At 56.4% G+C, this 24,534-nt stretch overlaps 1 protein-coding gene across 2 annotated transcripts in view; it reads right to left on the reverse strand.

Annotated features, from left to right (window-relative positions):
• sting1 (stimulator of interferon response cGAMP interactor 1) overlaps positions 1-14,167 on the reverse strand; it is an 83,209-nt gene extending 69,042 nt beyond the window's left edge. The window contains exon 1 of one of the 2 annotated variants that reach the window (XM_072512228.1): positions 13,898-14,167. In XM_072512228.1, coding sequence (XP_072368329.1) covers positions 13,898-14,053 — 156 coding nt within the window. In that variant the 5' untranslated portion in view covers positions 14,054-14,167. Of the gene's footprint in view, positions 1-13,389; positions 13,406-13,897 lie in introns of those variants that run through there. The other variant, XM_072512229.1, reaches the window with a different exon arrangement.
• Between the last annotated feature and the right edge of the window lie 10,367 nt (positions 14,168-24,534).

Below are 24,534 nucleotides of genomic sequence, written 5' to 3' on the forward strand. Positions count from 1 at the left end.
CTTGGAAAGGTAGATAGCAAATTGGCAGCCCACTTCATAGCTCTCCCATAGTGGAATTAAAAATGTAAAACCGGCTGCCGATTCACGATCACTCATCTTACACTGTTGCACAAAGTCAAGATCCATCCCTCTGTGTGAAGATGGGTTTCCTGATGTCACTCTTAAACCTGCATTTTGCTCATGTGACCATGTGTCCTAGTCTCCTATTTAGACAGTTTACTTTGAAGTGATTTTCTCAAAAAGGTACGGAATGTGTAAGCCAAAAGCAAGGGAAAGAGCTAGAATACTGCTAATGTGAAATTACTATATTATACTTAATATTATATTATGTTATAAATTATATTATTATTATATTGTAGCGCATCAAATACTCACTCAAGTCGAAAAGTGATGAAGTCAATCGAGGGTTTATTAAGCCAGACTTGTTCCCCAGCAGCTCAGTTACAGAATGCGGCTGCTGGGAGAACTCGAGCTCTTATACTCTGCCTTCTGGGCAGAGCCAGCAGGCGGCAGATCCAACCAGGACCCGGGACCTGTCAGCCAATAGCCTCTCGGCTTCACAGGTATCGTACTACCCCTAATACATACCACCACATTCAACCCTTGTTAAAAAAGAACCCGGCGGGGTGGTGGTTCGCATGGTGGTAGGGGTTTACAAGGCTGGTCCTGGAACTAATTTTGTACAGTGGCTATGCATTTAGCCCAACAGTCAACTATGTACAGGTTTTGTCAGAATTATTTACAAGTTTTTTTTGTGTCACACGGATTACACGAGTCGAGTGGGTGCCCTGGTCATCCTTGTCGATCGCCTCAGCCCCGATGGTGGTGCAGGTGCTGGCTCGGGCACTGTCGTCTCTGGGAGCGTTGCGCTGTTCGTCCCTGTTTCTTTACTCCTGGCCGGGCATGGGAGGAGGACCGATCCACCCGGGAAGGGCGTAGTCGTGGGGTGCGCCGGTGGCAGGGAGGGGGTGATCGGTGTTGGGAGTGTACGTGTGTTTCCGGCGGGCGCCAGGTCCCGCAGGGACACCGTGTCCTGTCGGCCGTCGGGGTACGTCACGTAGGCGTACTGAGGGTTTGCGTGGAGAAGGTGAACCGTCTCGACCAACGGGTCCGATTTGTGTGCCCGCACATGCTTTCGGAGCAAGATGGGTCCTGGGGCTGCCAGCCAGGTCGGCAGCGACGTTCCGGAGCAGGACTTCCTAGGGACGCTCGTGGGGCGTTTGGTTAGTGGTGGTACACAGCAGTGACCGGATGGAGTGGAGGGCATCCGGGAGGACTTCCTGCCACCGGGAAACTGGGAGATTTCTGGACCGTAGGGCCAGTAGGATGGTCTTCCAGACCGTACCGTTCTCCCTCTCTACCTGACCGTTCCTCCGGGGGTTGTAGCTGGTCGTCCTGCTCGAGGCAATGCCCTTGCTGAGCAGGAACTGACGCAGTTCGTTGCTCATGAAGGAGGACCCCCTGTCGCTATGGATGTACGCGGGGAAACTGAACAGTGTAAAGATGGTGCCGAGGGCTTTAATGACTGTGCCCGCTGTCATGTCGGGGCAGGGGATGGCGAAGGGGAAACGGGAGTACTCGTCCACCACGTTCAGGAAGTATGCGTTGCGGTCGGTGGAGGGGAGGGGGCCTTTGAAATCCATACTGAGGTGTTCAAAGGGACGGGAAGCCTTTATCAGGTGCGCTCTATCTGGCCTGAAAAAGTGCGGTTTGCACGCTGCGCAGTTTTGGCAGTTCCTGGTGGCTGTACGTACCTCCTCGACGGAGTACGGGAGGTTGCGGGACTTCACAAAATGGTAAAACCGAGTGACCCCCGGGTGGCAGAGGTCCTCGTGGAGGGCTTGGAGGCGGTCTACTTGTGCGTTGGCACATATGCCGTGGGATAGGGCATCGGACGGCTCGTTCAGCTTTCCGGGACGATACAAGATCTCATAGTTATAGGTGGAGAGCTCAATCCTCCACCTCAAGATCCTGTCATTCTTGATTTTGCCCCGCTGTGCATTATCGAACATAAAGGCTACCGACCGTTGGTCAGTGAGGAGAGTGAATCTCCTGCCGGCCAGGTAATGCCTCCAATGTCGCACCACTTCCACTATGGCTTGGGCTTCCTTTTCCCCTGAGGAGTTGCGGATTTCTGAGGCATGGAGGGTCCGAGAGAAAAAGGCCACGGGTCTGCCTGCTTGGTTGAGAGTGGCCGCCAGAGCTACATTGGATGCGTCGCTCTCGACCTGGAAGGGGAGGGACTCGTCGATTGCGTGCATCGTGGCCTTTGCGATATCCGCTTTGATGCGGCTGAAGGCCTGGCGAGCCTCTGTCGACAGGGGAAAGGTAGTGGACTGGATTAACGGGCGGGCCTTGTCTGCGTACTGGGGAACCCACTGGGCGTAATACGAAAAGAAGCCCAGGCAGCGTTTCAGGGCTTTGGAGCAGTGGGTGAGGGAAAATTCCATAAGGGGGCGCATGCGTTCGGGGTCGGGGCCTATCACTCCATTGCGCACTACATATGCCAGGATGGCCAGACAGTTGGTGCTAAAAACGCATTTTTCCTCGTTATAGGTGAGGTTCAGGGCATTAGCGGTCTGGAGGAATTTGCGGAGGTTGGCGTCGTGGTCCTGCTGGTCATGGCCGCAGATGGTTACATTGTCGAGGTATGCGAACGTGGCCCGCAACCCGTGCTGGTCAACCATTCGGTCCATCTCCCGTTGGAAGACCGAGACTCCGTTCGTGACGCCGAATGGGACCCTTAAAAAGTGGTAGAGCCACCCGTCTGCCTCGAAGGCCGTGTACTTGCGGTCACTCGGGCGGATGGGGAGCTGGTGGTATGCGGACTTGAGGTCTACGGTGGAAAAGACTTTGTACTGTGCAATCCGATTGACCATGTCGGATATGCGGGGGAGAGGGTACGCATCGAGCTGCGTGTACCGATTGATGGTCTGACTATAATCATTCTCTGCTTCTCCCCGGTCTTCACAACTACCACCTGGGCTCTCCAGGGACTATTGCTGGCCTGGATGATGCCTTCCTTCAGCTGCCGCTGGACCTCAGACCGGATAAATGTTCGGTCCTGGGCGCTGTATCGTCTGCTCCTAGTGGCGACGGGTTTGCAATCCGGGGTGAGGTTCGCAAACAAGGAAGGCGGTTCAACCTTGAGGGTTGCGAGGCTGCAGATAGTGAGTGGGGGTATTGGGCCCCCGAATTGGAACGTAAGGCTCTGGAGGTTACACTGGAAATCTAACCCCAAGAGAGTGGGAGCGCAGAGTTGGGGAAGGACGTAAAGCCTAGAATTCTTAAACTCCCTCCCTTGCACCGTTAGGTTCGCGATGCAGAACCCTTTGATCTCTACGGAATGGGATCCCGCTGCCAGGAAAATCTTTTGGGTGCTCGGACGAATAGAAAGAAAACAGCGTCTTACCGTATCCGGGTGGATAAAACTTTCCGTGCTCCCAGAGTCGATTAGGCATGGCGTCTCGTACCCGTTGACCATCACCGTTGTCGTTGCCGTTTGGAGAGTCCGGGGCCGCGATTGGTCCAGGGTCACCGAAGCCAGTCTTGGTTGCTGCATCGTGGCGCTTTCTTCCGACCCCGTGGAGCCGTCTATGCTGGGGTCCTTGGCTATCAGCCAAGATTGCAGCATCCATGGATCGCACGCGGTAGGGGGTGGACAAAATGGCCACCCCCCATGAATCGCACGTGGCCGGGGGGTCACAAGATGGCAGCGCCCTTCCTCCCCGCGTGGTGTCTGGGACCCAAAATGGCGGAGCCCGCGGGCTGCACATGGATCACTAGGGGGGGGGGGGGGGGTTGAGTCTGCTGTCCCCATTCTCCCCCGGAGATTGCAGCGGCCCCCCGGGACTGGGACACCGCTGCGTAATGCCCCTTTTTGCTGCAGCTTTTACAAATAGCTGAGCGGGCCAGGCAGCGCTGCCGGGGGTGTTTCGCCTGCCCGCAAAAATACCAGCGGGGCCCACCGGGATGGTCTGGTGCTCTAGCCGCTTGCGGGGGGGGGGGTGGGGGTTGCCGGGGAGTCGGTCGCAACGGGGATCCACGGAGTCCAAGGGGCTGCCGCGCGGTCGGAGCCGTAGGCGCGGGCATTTTGTGAGGCCACGTCGAGGGAGGCCGCAAGGGCCCGTGCCTCTGTGAGTCCTAACGAGTCTCTCTCTAACAGTCTTTGGCGAATTTGAGAAGAAGTCATACCTGCCACAAAAGCATCCTTGATTAGGAGTTCCGTGTGCTCGTTTGCGCTCACCGACGGGCAGTTGCAGCTCCTGCCCAAAATCAACAGCGCGCTGTAGAACTCGTTGAGCGATTCTCCGGGGATTTGCCGTCTCGTCGCGAGTTGGTGGCGTGCGTAGACCTGGTTTATGGGCCGAATGTAGACTCCTTTCAGCATGGCGAGCGCCGTCAGGAAATTCTCCGCGTCTTCGATGAGCGTGTAGATCTCCGGGCTCACCCTGGAATGCAGGACCTGCATTTTCTGATCTCCCGTGGTCCGGCAGGGGGCCGTTCGAAGGTAACCTTCGAAGCATGCTAGCCAGTGTTTAAACATCGCCGCCGAGATTGCTGCATGGGGGCTGATTCGCAGACACTCCGGGGCGATCCGGACACTTACTCACTCAAGTCGAGAAGTGATGAAGTCAATCGAGGCTTTAATAAGCAAGACTTGTTCCCCAGCAGCTCAGTTACAGAATGCGGCTGCTGGGAGAACTTGAGCTCTTATACTCCGCCTTCTGGGCGGAGCCAGCAGGCGGCAGATCCAACCAGGGCCCTGGACCTGTCAGTCAACAGCCTCTCGGCTTCACAGGTACCGTACTGCCCCTAATACATACCACCACATATATATTATACTTAACCAACAAGTTTCACTCAGGGGACCCTCTGGAACTAGGGATCACTGTTTAAAAGTAATTGAGATGGATGGCATGGTGGCACAGTGGTTAGCACTGCTGCCTACGACGCTGAGGATCCGGGTTCGAATCCCGGCCCTGGGTCACTGTCCGTGGGGAGTTTGAACATTCTCCCCATGTCTGCATGGGTTTCACCCCCACAACCCAAAGATGTGCAGGTTCGGCGGGTAAAGGAGTGGCCTGTTTAAGACAGAGATGAGGAGATTGTTTTCTCTGACTTTACTGTGTCTTTGGAACTCCCTTCCTCAGAAGGCATTGTAACTGGAATCTTTAAATATTTTTAAGACAGAGCTAGATAGATTCTTGATAAGCAAGGATAGGAATGTGGACTTGAGGTTACAACAGATCAACCATGATCTTATTGAATAGTGGAGCAGGCTCAAGGGGCCCTGTGGGCGACTGCTGTTCCCCGTATGTTCGTATGTACCTGCAACATAAAAAGGTAAACCAGGGAAATCACTCACAATTTTTAAAAATTTCAAAAGCAGTTTTATGTCAATCCCTTTGTAATTCAAGTTTGTGTGTGTATGGGGGGGGGGGGGGGGTGAAATTTTAAATTTCTGTTCTGATGGGAGTGGAGAAGGGGATGGAAACATAGAAAATAGGAGCAGGAGTTTTGGTTTTACAATTAGGCCATTTGGTTTTACAATTCTCCTCTGCTGTTCAATATGATCATAGCTGATCCTCTAACTCAATGCCACACTCCCACGCTCTCCCCATGTCCTTTGATGCCTTTAGAGTCTAGAAATCTATTTCCTTCTTAAATATATTCAATGACGTGGCCTTCACAGCCTTCTGTGGTGGAGAATTCCACAGGTTCATTCCACATCCTCTGAGTGAAGATGTTTCTGCTCATCTCAGTCCTAAATTTCCTGAGACTGTGGCCCCTTGTTCTAGACACCCCCAGCCAGAGGAAACAACATTTCTGCATCCAGTCTGTCCAGCCCTGTTCACTCATTGAAACATGAGTGGGGATCTCATGTTTCAATGGGACCCCACTCAGTCTTCTAAATTTCAGTGAATACATGCGCAGTTGAGCGAATCTCTCCTCATTTAACAATCATGAATCAGCCTGGGGAACCTTTGTTGCACTCCCTCTTTGGCAAGTATATCCTTTCTTAGATGAGGAAACCAAAACTGCACATAATACGCCAGGTGTGGTTTCACCAAGGCCCTGTACAGCTGTAGTATGTGTCATGTGAGAGTGCCTTTAAGAAATGGATGTTTAAGCAATGTACCTTTAAGAAGTGCAGTGATGTCAGAGTGTGGGTGGAGCTGGGCTTTTAGCTGAGCCATTTTGAAGTTTCAGTTTTGAGAGAGCAGCTGAAAAGTGCCTGGCTGGTTTGCTGAGAGCGGCAGGAAGGAAAAGAGCTGGTCTGGTGATTTCTGCAAATCCAAGACTATAAATATATTGAATGTAACCTGTTGTGCTCCTATTTTTGAAGGGTTGAAGTTTTTTGGAGGTTTAAAAGAACAGTTTGCAGGATTGGGTAGTGTTGTAATATTTTCGGGGTTATCTCTGAAGTAAGGAGTGTGAAGAGATCCAATGTTTATTTTAAAAGATTAAGTTGAGTTCATGGAATAAACATTGTTTTGTTTAAAAACCCACGTGTCCATGATCGTAATATCACACCTGGAGAACAAGCCGTGTGCTCGGAAAAGCAACAAATACATTAAAGGGAGAGGTTGGTTGGACTCCATGATACATTTTGAGGTTCTGAAAACACCTCTCCCATAACATATGACATTCTTTTACCTGTACTCTAGATGCTGTAATAGGCAGGAAAACCGGAAGTTGGGATTTCTTTACATGTTGTGAGATTTTAACTACACAGCATGCATGCGATGTCGGCAATAGGTGCCCTGTCTAGAAGTCAGCCTGATTAAAAGGCGTGGCTGCCTGGTTGATGGGGAGTGCTGAATAAGAGGCTTCAAAACCAGGTAGGTCCAAGCACTGACTCAGGAAGGAGCGGTAGTCAGGGAGGTAGGAGCCCAAGGGGGAATCAGAGGCCTCTGCGGAGCAAGGGACAATATTTAGCAGCAGGGGTTTGGTGAAGCAGATATGCTGAATCCAGCAGGTAAGTTGAAAGGCACTTCATCCCTGAATGCAGCAGTCCTCACCTTGCTGTAGCTGTCCGATCTTTCGGCCTGACTGTCCGGAGTTAAATCAGAAATGCTGGCAAAAAATGAGGCACGTGGTCTCATTTATTATTATTGTTATACTTAAATTGCCAACCTTTCCCCCGGGAGTGGAAGATCAGTAATTGAAAGGTTGGATACAAGTTGAGATTCAGATTTTTTAATCTTTTATCTCCCACCTGACCCAAACCCACCCATTTCTTGAGGTTAAAACTCTCCCCATAAGGCTTGTATTTAAAAAAAATTACATATTTCATGATAGAATTATTAAAAATTAACAAATAGCTGACAGAAAATTCGCAGTAAACACGTTCTCAAATTCAGAAGCGTAAGTTGCTCCTTTATGCAATCTGAAAATTTTACATGGTAGTGGATTCACTTTTGTACAATAACTACTTTTATACGAGCCGGACTCAAGGATGTTACAATAGCACCCTCTGGTGGTCTGGAATGGATATTGAAGTATTTTATATTTATTTCTTCAACATATCGAAACTAAGCAGGTTATGTGAACACTTGATGAGTCAAGGCTTGCTATTATAAGCAAAGGCTCTAAAGTCAATAACCGTATTGGTCCCACCTATAATTATGACTGATTTGGCAGGATTGAGTAGTTACAGATGTGTAAATGAATATATATTGAAATATAAATGATTTCCAGTAAGATGGGGAGATGGCCAGAATTAGGGGAGGGAAGGTGGCTAGAATTAGAAAGGTGCTACTACAGAGAGCGAGGCAGGCAGGGGGTTTGGGTCTTCCGAACCTAATTTATTATTACAGGGTAGCGAATGTGGAGTAGGTACGGAGCTGGGTCAGAGGGGCCAAAATGGAGAAGAATGTGTGTGGGGGGGGGGGTCAGAACAGAAGGCGCTCTCAACAGCACTGTTCCCGATGGCCCCGGGGAAATACTCAGCGAGTCCGGTAGTAATAGCTTCGTTGAGAATTTGGAGGGGGTTTTGCTAGCACTTCGGGTTGGGGGCAGGGTCAAGAGAAATGCCGATTAGGGGGAACCATAGATTTGAGCCAGGGAAGTGGGATGGAAATTTTCGGAGATGGGAGGAGAAAGAAATTAGGACACTAAAATATTTTGTTTCTTGGGGATCGATTTGCAGGATTTAAGGAGCTGGGAGCGAAGGTTGGGCTGGAGCAGAGGGAAATATTTAGATACATACAGGTTCGAGACTTTGCCAGAAAGGAGCTACAGAGCCTCCCGGTAGAGTTGGCCTCCACATTGCTGGAGGAGGTGCTGACGACAGGGGGACTGGATAATGGGGCAGTTTACGGGGCTATTTTGGAAGAGGAGAAGGCACCGCTGGATGGGATCAAGGCAAAGTGGGAGGAAGAGTTGGGAGAGGGTATGGAGGAGGGGTTCTGGTGTGAGGTGCTCTCCAGAGGTTCTTCGCCTCCACCTCATGCGCGAGGTTGGGGCTGATACAGCTGAAGGTGGTATATAGAGCACACCTCACAAGGGCGAGGATGAGCCGGCTCTTTGAGGGGTAGAAGATGTGTGTGAACGTTGCGGGGGGGTCATATGTTTTGGGCCTGTCCAAAGCTGGAAGATTACTGGAAGGAGGTTTTCTGGGTAATCTCGAAAGCGGTGCACGTGAAACTGGACCCGGGCCCTTGGGAGGCCAAATTCGGGGTGTTGGGCCAGCCGGGGTTGGAAACGGGTTCGGAGGCAGATGTCATAGCCTCGTTGATTGCCCAAAGGCAGGTCTGTTGGGATGAAGATCAACCTCTCCACCCTGTGCCTTGCATGGCGGGGGGACCTGCTGGAATCCTTGACTCTTGAGAAGGTCAAACTTGAACTGAGAGAAGGATGGAGGGGTTCTACAATTCATGGGCGTTATTCATTACGCACATTGGATTACATCAAACATTGGGAGGGGGCGTTGGGAGGGTTGGGGAGAGGGGGACTGTCTGTGTTAATGGTGACTGTGGGTGATTCCTGATTCCTTTTTGTTATTTGTTTATGTGAACATGCGGGCTGCTGTTTGGGGGTTTGGTGGGAGGATGGGATTGTTGTTATTGATATGGGGATTGATACTGCATTCGTTACTGATTATTGTTTATTGTTGGTGGGTGTAAATTTGGGAGAAAATGTGAAAAAGAATTAAAATATTTTTTAAAAAAATAAATGGTTTCCAGTAAACACAGGGAACGGAAAGTCGGTAGCGTAATAAATCCTGTTTGAGGTTCTTCACAACAAACCTAAGAATGGGATAGGTGTTGCATAGATTTATTGTAATGAAACCAGAGGGAACATCTTACATTTCTGAAGGGAGATTGCACAATTCTGCTCAAGGAAACCACCCCACACTTTAATGGAACTTAATTTGCCGATTGATCCGCCCACTCCACAGTACAGTTTATTCTGGGCGCGATTCTCCCCCAAAATTTTGAAGTTAATTTGTGTGGCAGTTTGTGTAGAGGTATTACGGTACGTGGTAATGCTGCAACACCATTGGTAGATATTCTACGTTTCCTATTTGTCAAGCTGTATGGTAGCTCCGCCCTGCAAGGCGGGGTATAAGAGCCCGTGCCGCCCCAGCAGCCGTCTTTCTGTAACTGAGCTGCTGGGGGAAACATCTAGCTTATTAAAGCCTTCAGTTGGACTACAACCTCGCTTTAGTGGTCATTGATCGTGCATCAATTTGTAGCGGGTTTTTCAGGGAGTTTCCTGCCCACTCTGCCAGCGAGTTCCCCACCACTATTCAATTAGATTTAGTCACTTTTTGGGGGCCCTGGGAAGTTTCTCAAAGTTTAGCCCACACTTAGAATGGGAAACTGACCTCAGAGATCGGGCCACCGTTTTGAAAGGGTGTCCTGATCTTTAAGTGAGCCTGTGGGTCCCCCACAAACATGGGCACTGCCCCACATCCCCCAAGTGAGGATGCCCCGCTATGGGGTCCCTGGGGGTCCCCCCTCTTCAGGCGCCCCCAAACCTCCTCACAGCACCCCTCCCCCTTCTTCCAGGACGCCCACCCAACACCCCTCCAACTTCCCACAGGCCCCTACTTACCTGCCCTGCACTCCCCCACCCTCCAAAGCTCCACTGACAGCAGTTTCACTGCAAGTTATTTTCCAAACCACGAACCATCCTGACTTGGAAATATATTGCTATCCTTTCTGGAACTTCCTTCCTAACCCTAAGAGCACTACGGGTATACTGATACCACATGACTGCTGGGGTTCAAGGAGGCAGCTCATCATGACCTTCTCCAGAGAAATAATGTTGGCTTTGCAAATTATGCTCACATACCATGAATGAATTTTTATAAATGTCTTCCTGTAAAGGCATTGCTATGAGCTATTGATAAAGAATGTAAATTAAAACTCTATAGTTGCATGAAGACCTGTAATCTTTACTTTTATTACAACTGTAACCAAATACGCTTCAAAGTCATCGTGGCTTGTGCGGCATTTGGAAAATCCTGAACTTGTGAAAGATGCTATATAAAATGTAGAAAGTTATTTTTCTAACAAATGGCTATTGCTTTGGGTCTATTAATATAACCTCTGGACTAGATTGAGCACTACACATTCCTCTGCTTACAGTAGTTTCTGTTTCATTACAACTATGGTGCACAACCGAGATCGGTGTTACCTATTTCTAGCATGCCAGGTATGAGAATTAAAACTTTTAAAAAATGGAGTTAGGGATTGGAGCTATGGTATTGGATTATCAAGGTGGTACCAAGATGGGGGCTATAGTTAGTAGTCTGGAAGGCTGCAGAATGACAGACACATGTTTGCAAAGTGGACGGAAGATTGGCAAAAGAAATTCAACTCGATACAAGTGCATTGTTTGAGATGGCACTTCAGAGCACAGAAAGATCCCAAAACAGCAATAAAGCAATAACCAGTTTGAGGTAACTGAGTTTTAGATGTTGATTGAGGGGTAAACATTAACTAAGCCACCAGAACTCCCAGCTTCCTTGTCCTTCTTTAAATAGTGGCATGAGACCCTTTGCCAGTAAGAGCACTTCATTTCCTGTGAGAACTCCATTCCACTCTCCCAGTTTCTCTGTTTTCATTGAATCTGTTCTGATGATTCAATTTTCAGTACAAACACTTCCAATTTGTCATCCTTTGCCCTCAAACAAAGACTCCTCCTCCCACCATGGTTGACCTTCACCCTGTATTTTCCATTTCCACTTCTACTTTCATCCCTTCAGCTCTTTCCCGGAACAATGATAGGGGTCCCATTGTCCTCACCTTCCACCACATCAGTCTCTGTCTTCAACAGATCATCCTGCACCATTTCCGCTGTGATTCTATTCCCAAACACAACATCACCTTCCCTCCCCTTTCAGCGTTGCAAAGGCCCCATTCCCTTCCAAACACGCTGGTCCACTTCTTAATCACACTCAAAAGCTCTTCTCATTGCCTTGGCATCTTGCTATGCAAGTGCAGGAGATGCAATGCCTGCCCTTTTGTCTCCTCCCATGTCACCATCCAATGCTACAAGAGCACCTTCCAAGAGAAAAAGTGATTTACTTGCTCCTCTACATTGGGGAAACCGAGTAGAGACTGGGTAACAGCTCTGCTCAGTCCACAGGTGTGACCACGAGCTTCCAGCTGCCTGTCATTTGAGTTCTCCACCTTGCTCCCACTTTGGCATCTCAGTCCTCAGTTTCCTGCCGTCTCCCAATGAAGTTCAAAGCAAGCTCGAAGGATGGCATCTCATCTTTCGACTGGGCATTTGACAGCCTTTTGAACGCAATGGGTTTAACAATTTTACATTGTAACCTCTGCCCACACGTTGGGCTGGATTTTCCGATTTTGAGGCTATGTCCGAAGGATGTGTCTAGTTTTACAATGAAAAAGTCAGCGACGCCCCCACACCGATGCTCCGCCCAGTGGGGGGCCAGCAGCTGTGCCATGTTAAACTCCCTGCGTTCCCACATAAACGGCCGGAGAATTGCCAGGTCTGTGGCCACTCATGCGCATGCCGACGACCTGCACGGACGCGTCATACAGCATGGCGTCAGCCGCACGCGGACCCAGTCGGCCAAATATTGTCCCCCTGAACCCCCCCCCACCACCCCCAGATTACCCCTCACCAGTCCTCACTGAAGCCCCCCCCCCTGTGAGGAGCACGCCCCCCCCCCCCCCACTGTGCCGGAGCTGGACACAGTCCGTAGCCGCCAAGCCGAGTTTACGAAAACTCAGACCACATGGGACCGCGTGGTCGGGAACTCGGCCCATTGGGGGCGGAGCATCGGGGGAGGGCCTCATAGCGACCAGCTGATGCCGTCTTAACGACGTGCGGCGTACTCCTAGATTACGCTGATTTGGTGGGATCGGAGCATCCAGAAAACGGCGCCGGCCCCGATTCGGTTGAAAACGGGTATTCTCCGTCCGATCGCCGAATACCGGGCGCGATTCTCCACTCCCGCGCCGGTTGGGAGAATCCCCTGGCGCGCCATTTTTCCCCACGACGCCGGTCTGAAGCCCTCCCGCAATTCACCCAAGCGGCGAGAGTGGCCCCGTCGAGTTCTGCGCGGCGCAGGCCGGAGAATCGCCCGGGACACACAAAATGGCGATTTTCCGCTACACCCGCTATTCTCCGGCGTCAATGGGCCGAGCGGCCTGCCCAAAACCTGGTCGCTGCCAGCAGGAACAGCGCGGGAACGCTTGGGGGGCGCGGCCAGTGGGGGGGAGAGGTGGGTTCTTTCACCGTGGTAGGACTCAAAAGGGGTCTGGCCCGCGATCGGTGACCACCGATCGGTGGGCCGGCCTCTCTGAAGGAGGACCTCCTTTCCTCCGCGCCCAGCAATATCCATCCAACATCTTCTTGCGGGGCGGCCTCAGGGAGGACGGCAATGACGCATGCGCGGGTTGACGCCGGCTGGCGCTGGCCAACCTGCGCATGCGCGGGTGACACCAGTTACGCCAGTTACGCAGTGCCGGCCACGTCATTTAAGCGCCGCCGCTTATACGCGCCGCCAATGCCCGGTGCGCGCTGACGACGCTGCTTTCGCGACATGCCCCCCCGAGTTTCTCGCGGCCCCGATCCTAGCCCATTTTCGGGCCCTGAATCGGTGGAGATCGGGGCCGTTTCGCGCCGTCGTGAACCTCAACGACGTTCACGATGGCGTGGGCACTTAGTCGCGGGAGCGGAGAATCACGCCCACCATTTTGGTGTCTTGCAACGGAGAATCCTGCCTGTTGTTTCCTTTATCTTTGCTGCATTCTTTCTTCTTTCCCTCCCTCTTTTTTTGGCTTTTGGATAGCAGTTATGTAAATCCCGCCATTCACGCTTCCTCCAGGCCTGCCTTTTGTTTCTTTACCTGTCCCATGATGAACCCTAGCACAGACCGTCCCTTTTGTCCATCCTCACCTGTCACTTGTTCAAATCCTATCGCATCTCGAAACTTGTCCCAGTTCTGGTTAAACAGGAACTGTGTGTTCGTCTCGCACAGATACTGCCAGATTTGCTGAGTATTTCCAGCACCTTCGGATTTGCAAACTCAGCAGTGAGTTCTGCCTCTGTAACGTTGTCTGCCACCGAGCACCGTCAGTGCAGCTCACACTGGTTTCGTGTCTGCCCATTGTAACACGCGTCATGCTATAAGCATTTGTCCTGTTATAACTTTGCACAAATCTACTCGGTCTAAAACTTGTCAATGCAAGTGAGCCACGATAGGAATTCGGGCGCCAATTCGCAACCCCTGCCTACTGCTGTCAGATACCCGCATATATATGTGTGTATGTATGTATGTATATAGCATAAACTAATTCGAAGCCTCTTGTAAGTGGGAGAACCCGTATTGCCATCAGAAGGTTCAAGGGAAGACAATCTGCATGAAGCAGATGTTGAGCTGAGTGGCTGAGTGTGCAGTACTCACCTTGCAGTCAGCGCTGTTGGAAGGCTCCCCGGGGTGAGTGAGTGGATGATAGTGATTGAGGGCGAAGATCCTCCAAGTCGCTCCGGCACTGCACTCCTCTGCTGGGCCTGCCCCCACCAGCCCGAGTTCCGGAAATAAGAAACCGTACACTCCCATCTAGTGGAATAGGAAACCGAGAAACGAGGGAGGCAAGTTTCGCTTTTGCTGCCCGGGTGGGAGTACAGGGCGCCCAGAGCATCCTGTACCTGGGAAGTGAAGTGGCTGCTTTCCCTTCCCCTCCTGCTGAAAACGAAAACTCAGCAGCACCTACTGAGGGTTAAATGGGCGGGGGGGGGGGGGGGGGGGGCATGTTTGGGGATATACACTTGGGGATTTCTCTCGGGCCTCACAGCTCCAAGGGAGATATTTCTCTTCGTTTACAAATTTTGCATTTTTAAAAAAATCTAAAGTTTCAGTCGGAAGATTTTGTATAGTTTTCTCGAGTAAAATGTCTGTAAAACTCCGGTTCTCTGACACATCCTTCAAGATTGAAACTTTGTTTCACGCAACAGATTGGTATCTTTGGCGAGGGGGGGAATTTTTTTTTTCTTCCCTCTTTCATCATTTGAGATTCACTTTTGTCCTTCCCCGCAGCTGACTGCTTCACCAACATGAATGTCTGGCTGCACAGAGATTACTATGGAAAGGCAATAATTGCCAATGTGGGCAGGATATGGTCACGCTGACAATTGATTTTTTTTTCTAATTTACTTCCTCGTTTCATGGCGCTGTCATTAATAATTGATGGCCAAAATGGCTGGACCAATGGCAAATGCCAAAAAATAAATGTTGTCACGTGCATCACCACCAGAGAGGATTCCCCAACTGGATAGTGTAAAGCTTTACGATAAAATTCTTGCAATCATACCCTGGTTTCATCCTTAAAACAATCTTCAGGGGAGATTCCAAACTCAGCGGGGAACACCCCGAAGCCAACCGGGTTCTTGGATTTCTGAGGAGGAACCTATGGTTTATGCAAGAACAATTTATCGGAGTTATAGGTGACCAAGCCTTTGTTCGTCCAGTCCTGGGGCGCGATTCTCCGACCCCCGGCGGATCGGAGAATCGACGGGCGGGGCGGCGCAAATCCCGCCCGGCCGATCCACGAGGGTTCCCCCAAAATCCCGATGTGAAACACGACGCGCGCCTCGGAGGATGTCGAGGACCGGCGCGACGCAACGGGCCCCGGGGCCGCCCCAATTCTCCGGGCCGGATGGGTCGAAGTCCCGCCGACGTGACCACAGGTCACGCCAGCGTAAATCAAACCACCTAATTAACGGCATCAACCAGTCGTGCTGGGGGGAGGGGAGGAGGGACTGCAGAGGGTGCGTGATGGAGAGGGTGCATGATGGAGAGGGTGCGTGATGGAGAGGGTGCGTGATGGAGAGGGTGCGTGATGGAGAGGGTGCGTGCTGGGAAGGAGGGGAGCGGCCAGGAAGGCGAGGGGAGGAACTGGGGAGGAGAGGGGGGGGGGGGCCTGGAGGGCGAGTGATGGAGAGGGTGCATGCCGGGAAGGAGAGGGGCAGTTTGGGGAGGGTGCGTGCCAGGAGGAGATGGGGGGGGGGGGTTGGGGAGGGTGCGTGCTGGGGAGGAGAGGGGGGGGGGGGGTTGGGGAGGGTGCGTGCCAGAGAGGAGGGAAGGTTGGGGAGGGTGCGTGCCGGGAGGAGAGGGGAGGGTGCGTGCCAGGGAGGAGGGGGGGGGGTTTGGGGACGGTGCGTGCCGGGAGGAGAGGGGTGGGGTGGTTGGGGAGGGTGTGTGCTGGGATGAGAGGGGGGGTTGGGGAATATGAGTGCCGGGGAGGAGAGGGGGGGTTTGGGGAGGGTGCGTACCAGAGAGGAGGGGGGGTTGGGGAGGGTGCGTGCCGGGAGGAGAGGGGGGGAGTTGGGGAGGGTGCGTGCCAGGGAGGAGAAGGGGGGGTGGTTTGGGGAGGGTGCGTGCCAGGGGGGGAGGTTGGGGAGGGTGCATGCCAGAGAGGAGGGGGGGGGTTGGGGAGGGTGCGTGCTGGGGAGGAGCGGGGGGGGTTTGGGGAGGGTGCATGCCGGGGGGGAGAGGGGGGGGTTGGGGAGGGTGCATGCCAGGGGGGGGGGGTTTGGGGACGGTGCGTGCCGGGGAGGAGAGGGGGGGTTGGGGAGGGTGCGTGCCGGGAGGAGAGGGGCTGTTTGGGGAGGGTGCGAGCCGGGGAGGAGAGGAGGGGTTGGGGAGGGTGCTTGACAGGAGGAGGGGGGGGGGGGGGTTGCGGAGGGTGCGTGCCGGGGAGGAGAGGGGGGGTTGGGGAGGGTGCATGCCGGGCTGGAGCGGAGGTGTGCTGGGGAGGGCGAGTGATGGAGAGAGTGCATGCCGGGGAGGAGAGGGGGGAGTTGGATAGGGTGCATGCCAGGGAGGAGAAGGGGGGTGCCGGGGAGGAAAGGGGGGAGGGTGAGTGATGGAGCATGTGCGTGCCGGGGAGGAGGGGGGGGGGGGGTGGGTTGGGGAGGGTGCGTGCCGGGGAGGAGAGGGAGCGGGGGCGAGTTGGGGAGGGTGCGTGCCGGGGAGGAGAGGGAGCGTTTGGGGAGGGTGCGCGCCGGGAGGAGAGGGGGGTGTTGGGGAGGGTGCGTGCCGTGGAGGGGGGGGGGGGGGGGGGTGAGTGATGGAGAGGCTGCATTCCGGGGAGGAGAGGGTGGGTTGGGGAGGGTTTGTGCCGGGAGGAGATGGGGGAGTTGAAGAGAGTGCCTGCTGGGGAGGAGAGCGGGGGTTTGAGGAGGGTGCCCGCTGGGAGGAGAGGGGGGGTTGAGGAGTGTGCCCGCTGGGGAGGAGAGGGGGGGTTTGGGGAGGGTGCATGCCGGGAGGCGGGAGGAGAGGGTGTGTTGGGGAGGATGAGTGATGGAGTGTGTGCGTGCCCGGGAGGAGAGCGGGGGTGGCAGAGTGAGCGCCGGGGAGGAGAAGTGGGGTGCCGGGGAGGAAAGGGGGGAGTGCGAGTGATGGAGAGTGTGTGTGCCGGGGAGGAGAGGGGGCGAGTTGGGGAGGCTGCGTGCCGGGAAGGGAGGGGGGGGTTGGGGAAGGTGCGTGCCGGGCTGGAGGGTGGGGGGAGGGGGAGGGGGGAGGGGAGGGTGCATGCCAGGAGGAGAGTGGGGGGGTTGGGGAGGGTGCGTGCCGGGAGGAGAGGGGGGGTGGTTGGGGAGGGTGCGTGCCGGGTGGAGAGGGGGGGGGGGGCGGTTGGGGAGGGTGTGTGCCGGGGAGGAGAGGGGGGCTGCCGGGGAGGAGAGGGGGGGTTTGGGGAGGGTGCGTGCCAGGAGGAGAGTGGGGGGGGTTGGGGAGGGTGCGTGCCGGGGAGGAGAGGGGGTGTTGGGGAGGGTGCCTGCTGGGGAGGAGAAAGGGGGTTTGGGGAGGGTGCGTGCCGGGGAGGAGAGGGGGGTTGAGGAGGTTGCGTGCCAGGAGGAGAGTGGGGGGGGTTGGGGAGGGTGCGTGCCGAGAGGAGAGGGGGGGTGGTTGGGGAGGGTGCGTGCCGAGTGGAGAGGGGGGGGGGGTTGGGGAGGGTGCGTGCCAGGGAGGAGAGGGGGGTGCCGGGGAGGAGAGGGGGGGTTTGGGGAGGGTGCCTGCTGGGGAGGAGAAGGGGGGTTTGGGGAGGGTGCGTGCCGGGGAGGAGAGTGGGGTTGAGGAGGGTGCGTGCTGGTGAGGAGGGGGCGGGGAGGGCGAATGATGGAGAGGGTGCGTGCCGGGGAGGAGAGGAGTCGTTTGGGGGGGGGGTGCGTGCCGGGAGGAGAGGGTGAGTTGGGGAGGGTGCCTGCCGGGGAGGAGAGGCGGGGGGGGAGGGGAGTTCTGGAGGGTGTGTGCCGGTGAGGAGAAGGGGGGTTTGGGGAGGGTGCGTGCCGGGGAGGAGAGTGGGAGGGGCGTTGGAGAGGATGCCTGCTGGGGAGGAGAGGGGGGTTTGGGCAGGGTGCATGCCGGGAGGAGAGGGGGGGTTCGGGAGGGTGCATGCCGGGGAGGAGATGGGGGGGGGGGAGGAGAGGGGGAGGGCGAGTGTTGGAGAGAGTGCGTGCCTGGGAGGAATTGGGGGGGGCGGGGGTTGGGGAGGGTGCTGGCCGGGTGGAGAAGGGGGTGCCGGGGAGGAAAGGGGGGAAGGCGAGTGCGTGCCGGGGTGGAGGGGGAGGGGGTTGGGGAGGGTGCGTGCCGGGGAGGAGAGGGGGGTGGGAGGGTTGGGGAGGGTGCGTGCCGGGTGGGAGAGGGGGGGCAGTTGGGGAGGGTGCCAGCCCGGGAGGAGAGCAGTGGGGGGTTGAGGAGGTTGCGTGCCAGAGAGGAGTGGGGGGAAGGGGGGGGGGGGGGTACGTGCAGGGGAGGAGAGCGGGTGTTGGGGAGGGTGCGTGCCGGGGAGGAGAGGGGGGGGTTGGAGAGGGTGTGTGACGGGGAGGAGAGCGGGTGTTGAGGTGGGTGCCTGCTGGGGAGGAGAGGGGGGGTTTGGGGAGGGTGCGTGCCGGGGAGGAGAGGGGGGGGTTGGGGAGGGTGTGTGACGGGGAGGAGAGGGGGTTTTGGGGAGGGTGCGTGCCGGGAGGAGAGGGGGGCATTGGGGAGGGTGCATGCCGTGGAGAAGAGGGGGGGGTTTGGGGAGTGTGCGTGCCGGGGAGGAGGGGGGGGTTGGGGACGGTGCGTGCTGGGAGGAGGGGGGGGAGGGGAGAGGGGGGATTTGGGGAGGGTGCGTGCCGGGGAGGAGAGGGGGGGGGGGTTGGAGAGGGTGCCTGCCCGGGAGGAGAGCGGGGGGGTTGAGGAGGTTGCGTGCCGGCGAGGAGAGGGGGGGGTTGGGGAGGGTGTGTGACGGGGAGGAGAGGGGGGTTGGGGAGGGTGCGTGCCGGGAGGAGAGGGGGGCATTGGGGAGGGTGCATGCCGTGGAGAAGAGGGGGGGTTTGGGGAGTGTGCGTGCCGGGCAGGAGGGGGGGGGGGTGGGGAGGGGGCATGCCGGGAGGAGGGGTGGGGGGTTGGGGAGGGTGCGTTCCAGGGAGGTGAGGGGGTTTTGGGAAGGGTGCATGTCGGGGAGGTGCGGGGTGTGTGCGGAGGAGAGTGGGAGGGCGAGTGTTGGATAGAGTGCATGCCGGGGAGGAGAGGGGTGGTTGGATAGGGTGCATGCCAGGGAGGAGAGGGGGGGTTGGGAAGGTACGTGCCGGGTGGCTGGGGAGGGCGAGTGATGGGGAGGGTGCGTGTCGGGATGGAGAGGGGGGGGGTGTTGGGGAGGGTGCGTGCCGGGGTGGAGAAGGGGGTGCCGGGGAGGAAAGGGGGGAGGACGAGTGATGGAGAGAGTGTGTGCCGGGGAGGAGGGGGAGGGGGTTGGGGAGGGTGCGTGCCGGGGAGGAGAGGGGGCGGGGGGGTGTTGGGGAGGGTGCGTGCCGGGTGGAGAGTGGGGGGGTTGGAGAGGGTGCGTGCCGGGAGGAAAGGGGGGGTTTGGGGAGGGTGCGTGCTGGTGAGGAGGGGGCGGGGAGGGCGAGTGATGGAGAGGGTGCGTGCCGGTGAGGAGAAAGGGGGTTTGGGGAGGGTGCGTGCCGGGGAGGAGAGTGGGAGGGGCGTTGGGGCGGATGCCTGCTGGGGAGGAGAGGGGGGTTTGGGGAGGGTGTATGACGGGGAGGAGAGCGGGTGTTGGGGAGGGTGCCTACTGGGGAGGAGGGGGGGGGTTCGGGAGGGTGCGTGCCGGGGAGGAGATGGGGGGGGGGGGAGGAGAGGGGGAGGGCGAGTGTTGGGGAGAGTGCGTGCCTGGGAGGAATTGGGGGGGGGGGGGGTTAGGGAGGGTGCGTGCCGGGGAGGAGAAGGGGGGGGGGTGCTGGGGAGGGTGCCTGCCCGGGAGGAGAGCGGGGGGGTTGAGGAGGTTGCGTGTCAGAGAGGAGGAGGGGGGTTGGGGAGGGTACGTGCAGGGGAGGAGAGCGGGTGTTGGGGAGGGTGCCTGCTAGGGAGGAGACGGGGGGGTTTGGGGAGGGTGTGTGACGGGGAGGAGAGCGGGTGTTGGGGAGGGTGCCTGCTGGGGAGGAGAGGGGGGGGTTGGGGAGGGTGCGTGCCAGGGAGGAGAGGGGTTGGGTTGGGGAGGGTGTGTGACGGGGAGGAGAGGGGGGTTTGGGGAGGATGCATGCCGTGGAGAAGAGGGGGGGGTTTGGGGAGTGTGCGTGCCGGGGAGGAGGGGGGTGTTGGGGAGGGTGCGTGCTGGGAGGAGGGGGGGGGGGGGTTGGGGAGGGTGCATGCAGGGGAGGAGAGAGGGGGTTTGGGGAGGCTGCGTGCCGGGGAGGAGAGGGGCGGGGGGGGGGGGGGCTTGGGGATGTTGCCTGCCCGGGAGGAGAGCTTGGGGGTTGAGGAGGTTGCGTGCCAGAGAGGAGGGGGGGGGGGGGGCGGCGGTTGTGTAGGGTGCGTGCAGGGGAGAAGAGCGGGTGTTGGGGAAGGTGCCTGCTGGGGAGGAGAGGGGGGGTTTGGGGAGGGTGCATGCCGGGGAGGAGAGGGCGGGTGTTGAGGAGGATGTTTGACCGGGAGGAGAGGGGGATTTGGGGAGGGTGCGTGCCGGGAGGAGAGGGGGGAATTGGGGAGGGTGCATGCCGTGGAGTAGAGGGGGATGTTTGGGGAGTGTGCGTGCCGGGGAGGAGGGGGGGGGGGGGTTGGGGAGGGTGCGTGCTGGGAGGAGAGGGGTGGGGGGGGTTGGGGAGGGTGCATGCCGGGAGGAGGGGTGGGGTTTGGGGAGGGTACGTTCCAGGGAGGAGAGGGGGGGATGGGGAGGGTGCGTGCCGGGGAGGAGCGGGGTGTGCTGGGGAGGAGAGTGGGAGGGCTAGTGTTGGAGAGAGTGCGTGCCGGGGAGGAGAGGGGGGAGTTGGATAGGGTGCATGCCAGGGAGGAGAAGGGGGGTGCCGGGGAGGAGACGGGGGTGGGCGAGTGATGGAGAGGGTACGTGCCGGGGTGGAGAGGGGGGGGGTGTTGGGGAGGATGCATGCCAGAGAGAAGGGGGGGGTTGGGGAGGGTGCATGCCAGGAGGAGGGGGGGGGTTAGGGAGGGTGCGTGCCGGGAGGAGGGGGGGTCGGTTAGGGAGGGTGCGTGCCGGGGAGGAGAGGGGGGGTGGGGTTAGTGAGGGTGCGTGCCCGGAGGAGAGGGGGGTGGTTGGGGAGGGTGCGTGCCGGGGTGGAGAGGGGGGGTGCCGGGGAGGAGAGTGGGGGTTTGGGGAGGGTGCGTGCCGGGAGGAGAGGGGGTGGTTGGTGAGGGTGCGTGCCGGGGAGGAGAGTGGGGGGGAGGGGGTTGGGGAGGGTGCGGCCAGGGAGGAGAGGGTGGGCTTGGGGAGGATGTGTGCCGGGAGGAGAGGGGGAGTTTGGGGAGTGTGGGTGCCGGGGAGGAGAGGAGGGGTTGGGGAGAGGGGGGGGTTGGGGAGGGTGCGTGCCGGGAGGAAAGGGGGGTTTGGGGAGGGTGCGTGCCGGGAGGAGAGGGTGGGGGGGTTGGGGAGGGTGCGTGCCGGGGAGGAGAGTGGGGGGGGGGGGGGTTTGGGGAGGGTGCGTGCCGGGGGTGAGAGGGGGGGTTGGGGAGTGTGCGTGCCGGGGAGGAGAGGGGGGGTTGGGGAGGGTGTGTGCCGGGGAGGAGAGGGGGGGGCTTGGGGTGGTGCGTGCCGGGAAGGAGAGGGGGGGTTGGGGAGAGTGCCTGCCCGGGAGGAGAGCGGGGGGGTTGGGGAGGTTGCGTGCAGGGGAGGAGAGCGGGTGTTGGGGAGGGTGCGTGCCGGGGAGGAGAGGGGGGGTGGGTTTGGGGAAGGTGCGTGCCGGGGAGGAGAGGGGGGATTTGGGGACGGTGCGTGCCTCGGAGTGGGGGGGGCAGGGGTGTCTGCCTGGACATGTGCCAGCTGGCAACAGTAGCGGCCATGCAGCTCATGGCACCTGTCTGTGGGGTGGGGGGCATGGGCAAGACCAGAAGACATAGGAGCGGAAGTAAGGCCATTCCGCCCATCGAGTCCACTCCACCATTCAATCATGGCTGATTTCAACTCCATTTACCCGCTCTCTCTCCATAGCCCTTAATTCCTCGAGAAATCAAGAATTTATCAACTTCTGTCTCAAAGACACTCAACGTCCCGGCCTCCACCGCCCTCTGTGGCAATGAATTCCACAGACCCACCACTCTCTGGCTGAAGAAATTTCTCCTCATCTCTGTTCTAAAGTGACTCCCTTTTATTCTAAGGCTGTGCCCCCGGGTCCTAGCCTCCCCTGCTAATGGAAACAACTTTCCTACGTCCACCCTATCTAAGCCATTCATTATCTTGTAAGTTTCTATTAGATCTCCCCTCAACCTCCTAAACTCCAATGAATATAATCCCAGGATCCTCAGACGTTCACGTATGTTAGGCTTACCATTCCTGGGATCATCCGTGTGAATCTCCGCTGGATTGGCCTTCCCAATCTTCTGACTTCCCACTACTCTTTGCCACATTGTAGTACCGTCAATATGACACGAGGCAGGTTGAGGTAATGTCAATTGAAGGCTTTATTAAGCAGAACTTTATCCCCAGCAGCGTGGTTACAGAATGCAGCTGCTGAGGGAAATGGAGGGAAAAACTGGGTTCTTATACCGGCATTTCTGGGTGGAGTCCAGTAGGTGGCAGATCCTATCAGGACCTGGCATCCCTCCACCAATAGCCTGTCGACACATGGTGTACCGTATTACCCCTAATACATACCACCACAAGCATTATGAATTGTGTCACCATTTAGAAAATAGTCCATGCCTCTATTCATTTTTCCAAAGTGCAAGACCTCGCACTTGCCCACGTTGAATTTCATCAGCCATTTCTTGGACCACTCTCCTAAACTGTCTAAATCTTTCTGCAGCCTCCCCACCTCCTCCATACTACCTGCCCCTCCACCTATCTTTGTATCATCGGCAAACTTAGCCAGAATGCCCCCAGTCCCGTCATCTAGATCGTTAATATATAAAGAGAACAGCTGTGGCCCCAACACTAAACCCTGCAGGACACCACTCGTCACCGGTTGCCATTCCGAAAAAGAACCTTTTATCCCAACTCTCTGCCTTCTGCCTGACAGCCAATCGTCAATCAATGTTAGTACCCTACCTCGAATACCATGGGCCCTTATTTTACTCAGCAGTCTCCCGTGAGGCATCTTATCAAAGGCCTTTTGGAAGTCAAGATAGATAACATCCATTGGCTCTCCTTGGTCTAACCTATTTGTTATCTCTTCAAAGAACTCTAACAGGTTTGTCAGGCACGACCTCCCCTTACTAAATCCATGCTGACTTGTCCTAATCCAACCCTGCACTTCCAAGAATTTAGAAATCTCATCCTTAACAATGGATTCTAGAATCTTGCCAACAACCGAGGTGAGGCTAATTGGCCTATAATTTTCCATCTTTTTCCTTGTTCCCTTCTTGAACAGGGGGGTTACAACAGTGATTTTCCAATCCTCTGGGACTTTCCCTGACTCCAGTGACTTTTGAAAGATCATAACTAATGCCTCCACTATTTCTTCAGCTATCTCCTTTAGAAGTCTAGGATGTAGCCCATCTGGGCCCGGAGATTTATCAATTTTTAGACCTCTTAGTTTCTCTAGCACTTTCTCCTTTGTGATGGCTACCACATTCAACTCTGCCCCCTGACTCTCCTGAATTGTTGGGATATTACTGCCCCCTGACTCTCCTGAATTGTTGGGATATTACTCATGTCTTCTCCTGAATTGTTGGGATATTACTCATGTCTTCTACTGTGAAGACTGACGCAAAGTACGTATTTAGTTCCTCAGCTATTTCCTTGTCTCCCATCACTAGATTACCAGCGTCATTTTGGAGCTGCCCAATGTCTACTTTTGCCTCCCGTTTGTTTTTAATGTATTTAAAGAAACTTTTACTATCATTCCTAATGTTACTGGCTAGCCTACCTTCATAGTTGATCCTCTCTTTCCTTATTTCTCTCTTTGTTATCCTCTGTTTGTTTTTGTCGCCTTCCCAATCTTCTGACTTCCCACTACTCTTTGCCACATTATAGGCTTTCTCTTTTGCTGTGATGCATTCCCTAACTTCCTTTGTCAGCCATGGCTGCCTAATCCCCCCTCTGATAACCTTTCTGGTGACATGTCGTCGTCTATCCCCCCCCACTCCCACCCCCCACCCCCTGCAGGCCTTTATGTCTGGTCATTACCCAGCGATGTTGGCTGCCGTGGCGGGAGCCGCACTTCTGCATATTGCCCTGGGGAGCTGGAGCAGGAGCGTGCCAGGGAGGCGGCAGAGGCTGCCGCAGAGGAGCGTGCCGCAGGGAGGCAGGTGGCAGCCGCCCAGGCTGGAGGGCCGCCCGCTCAACAGGACAAGGAGAAGAAGGAGCACGGGGTGGAGGAGGAGGAGGGGGAGGAGGTGGTGGTGCCATGGCGACGGAGACACCCGATGAGGCCCCGTGTGTACCGGCCCCGCTTATCGTACCAGGACCTCATGGACCGGGCATGCAGGAGGAGACTCCGGATGAGCCGGGAAACCGTGGCACACATCTGCCACCTGGTGGCACACCTGGCACCACGTGGCACTGCGGGAGGACACCCTCGCCCCATCAAGGTTACGGTGGCCCTGAACTTCTATGCCACGGGGTCATTCCAGGCGCTGAGTGGGGACCTGTCCGGCATCTCGCAGTC

Source organism: Scyliorhinus torazame, chromosome 7 (genome assembly GCF_047496885.1).
Source record: "Scyliorhinus torazame isolate Kashiwa2021f chromosome 7, sScyTor2.1, whole genome shotgun sequence".
Taxonomy (NCBI): Eukaryota; Metazoa; Chordata; class Chondrichthyes; order Carcharhiniformes; family Scyliorhinidae; genus Scyliorhinus; species Scyliorhinus torazame.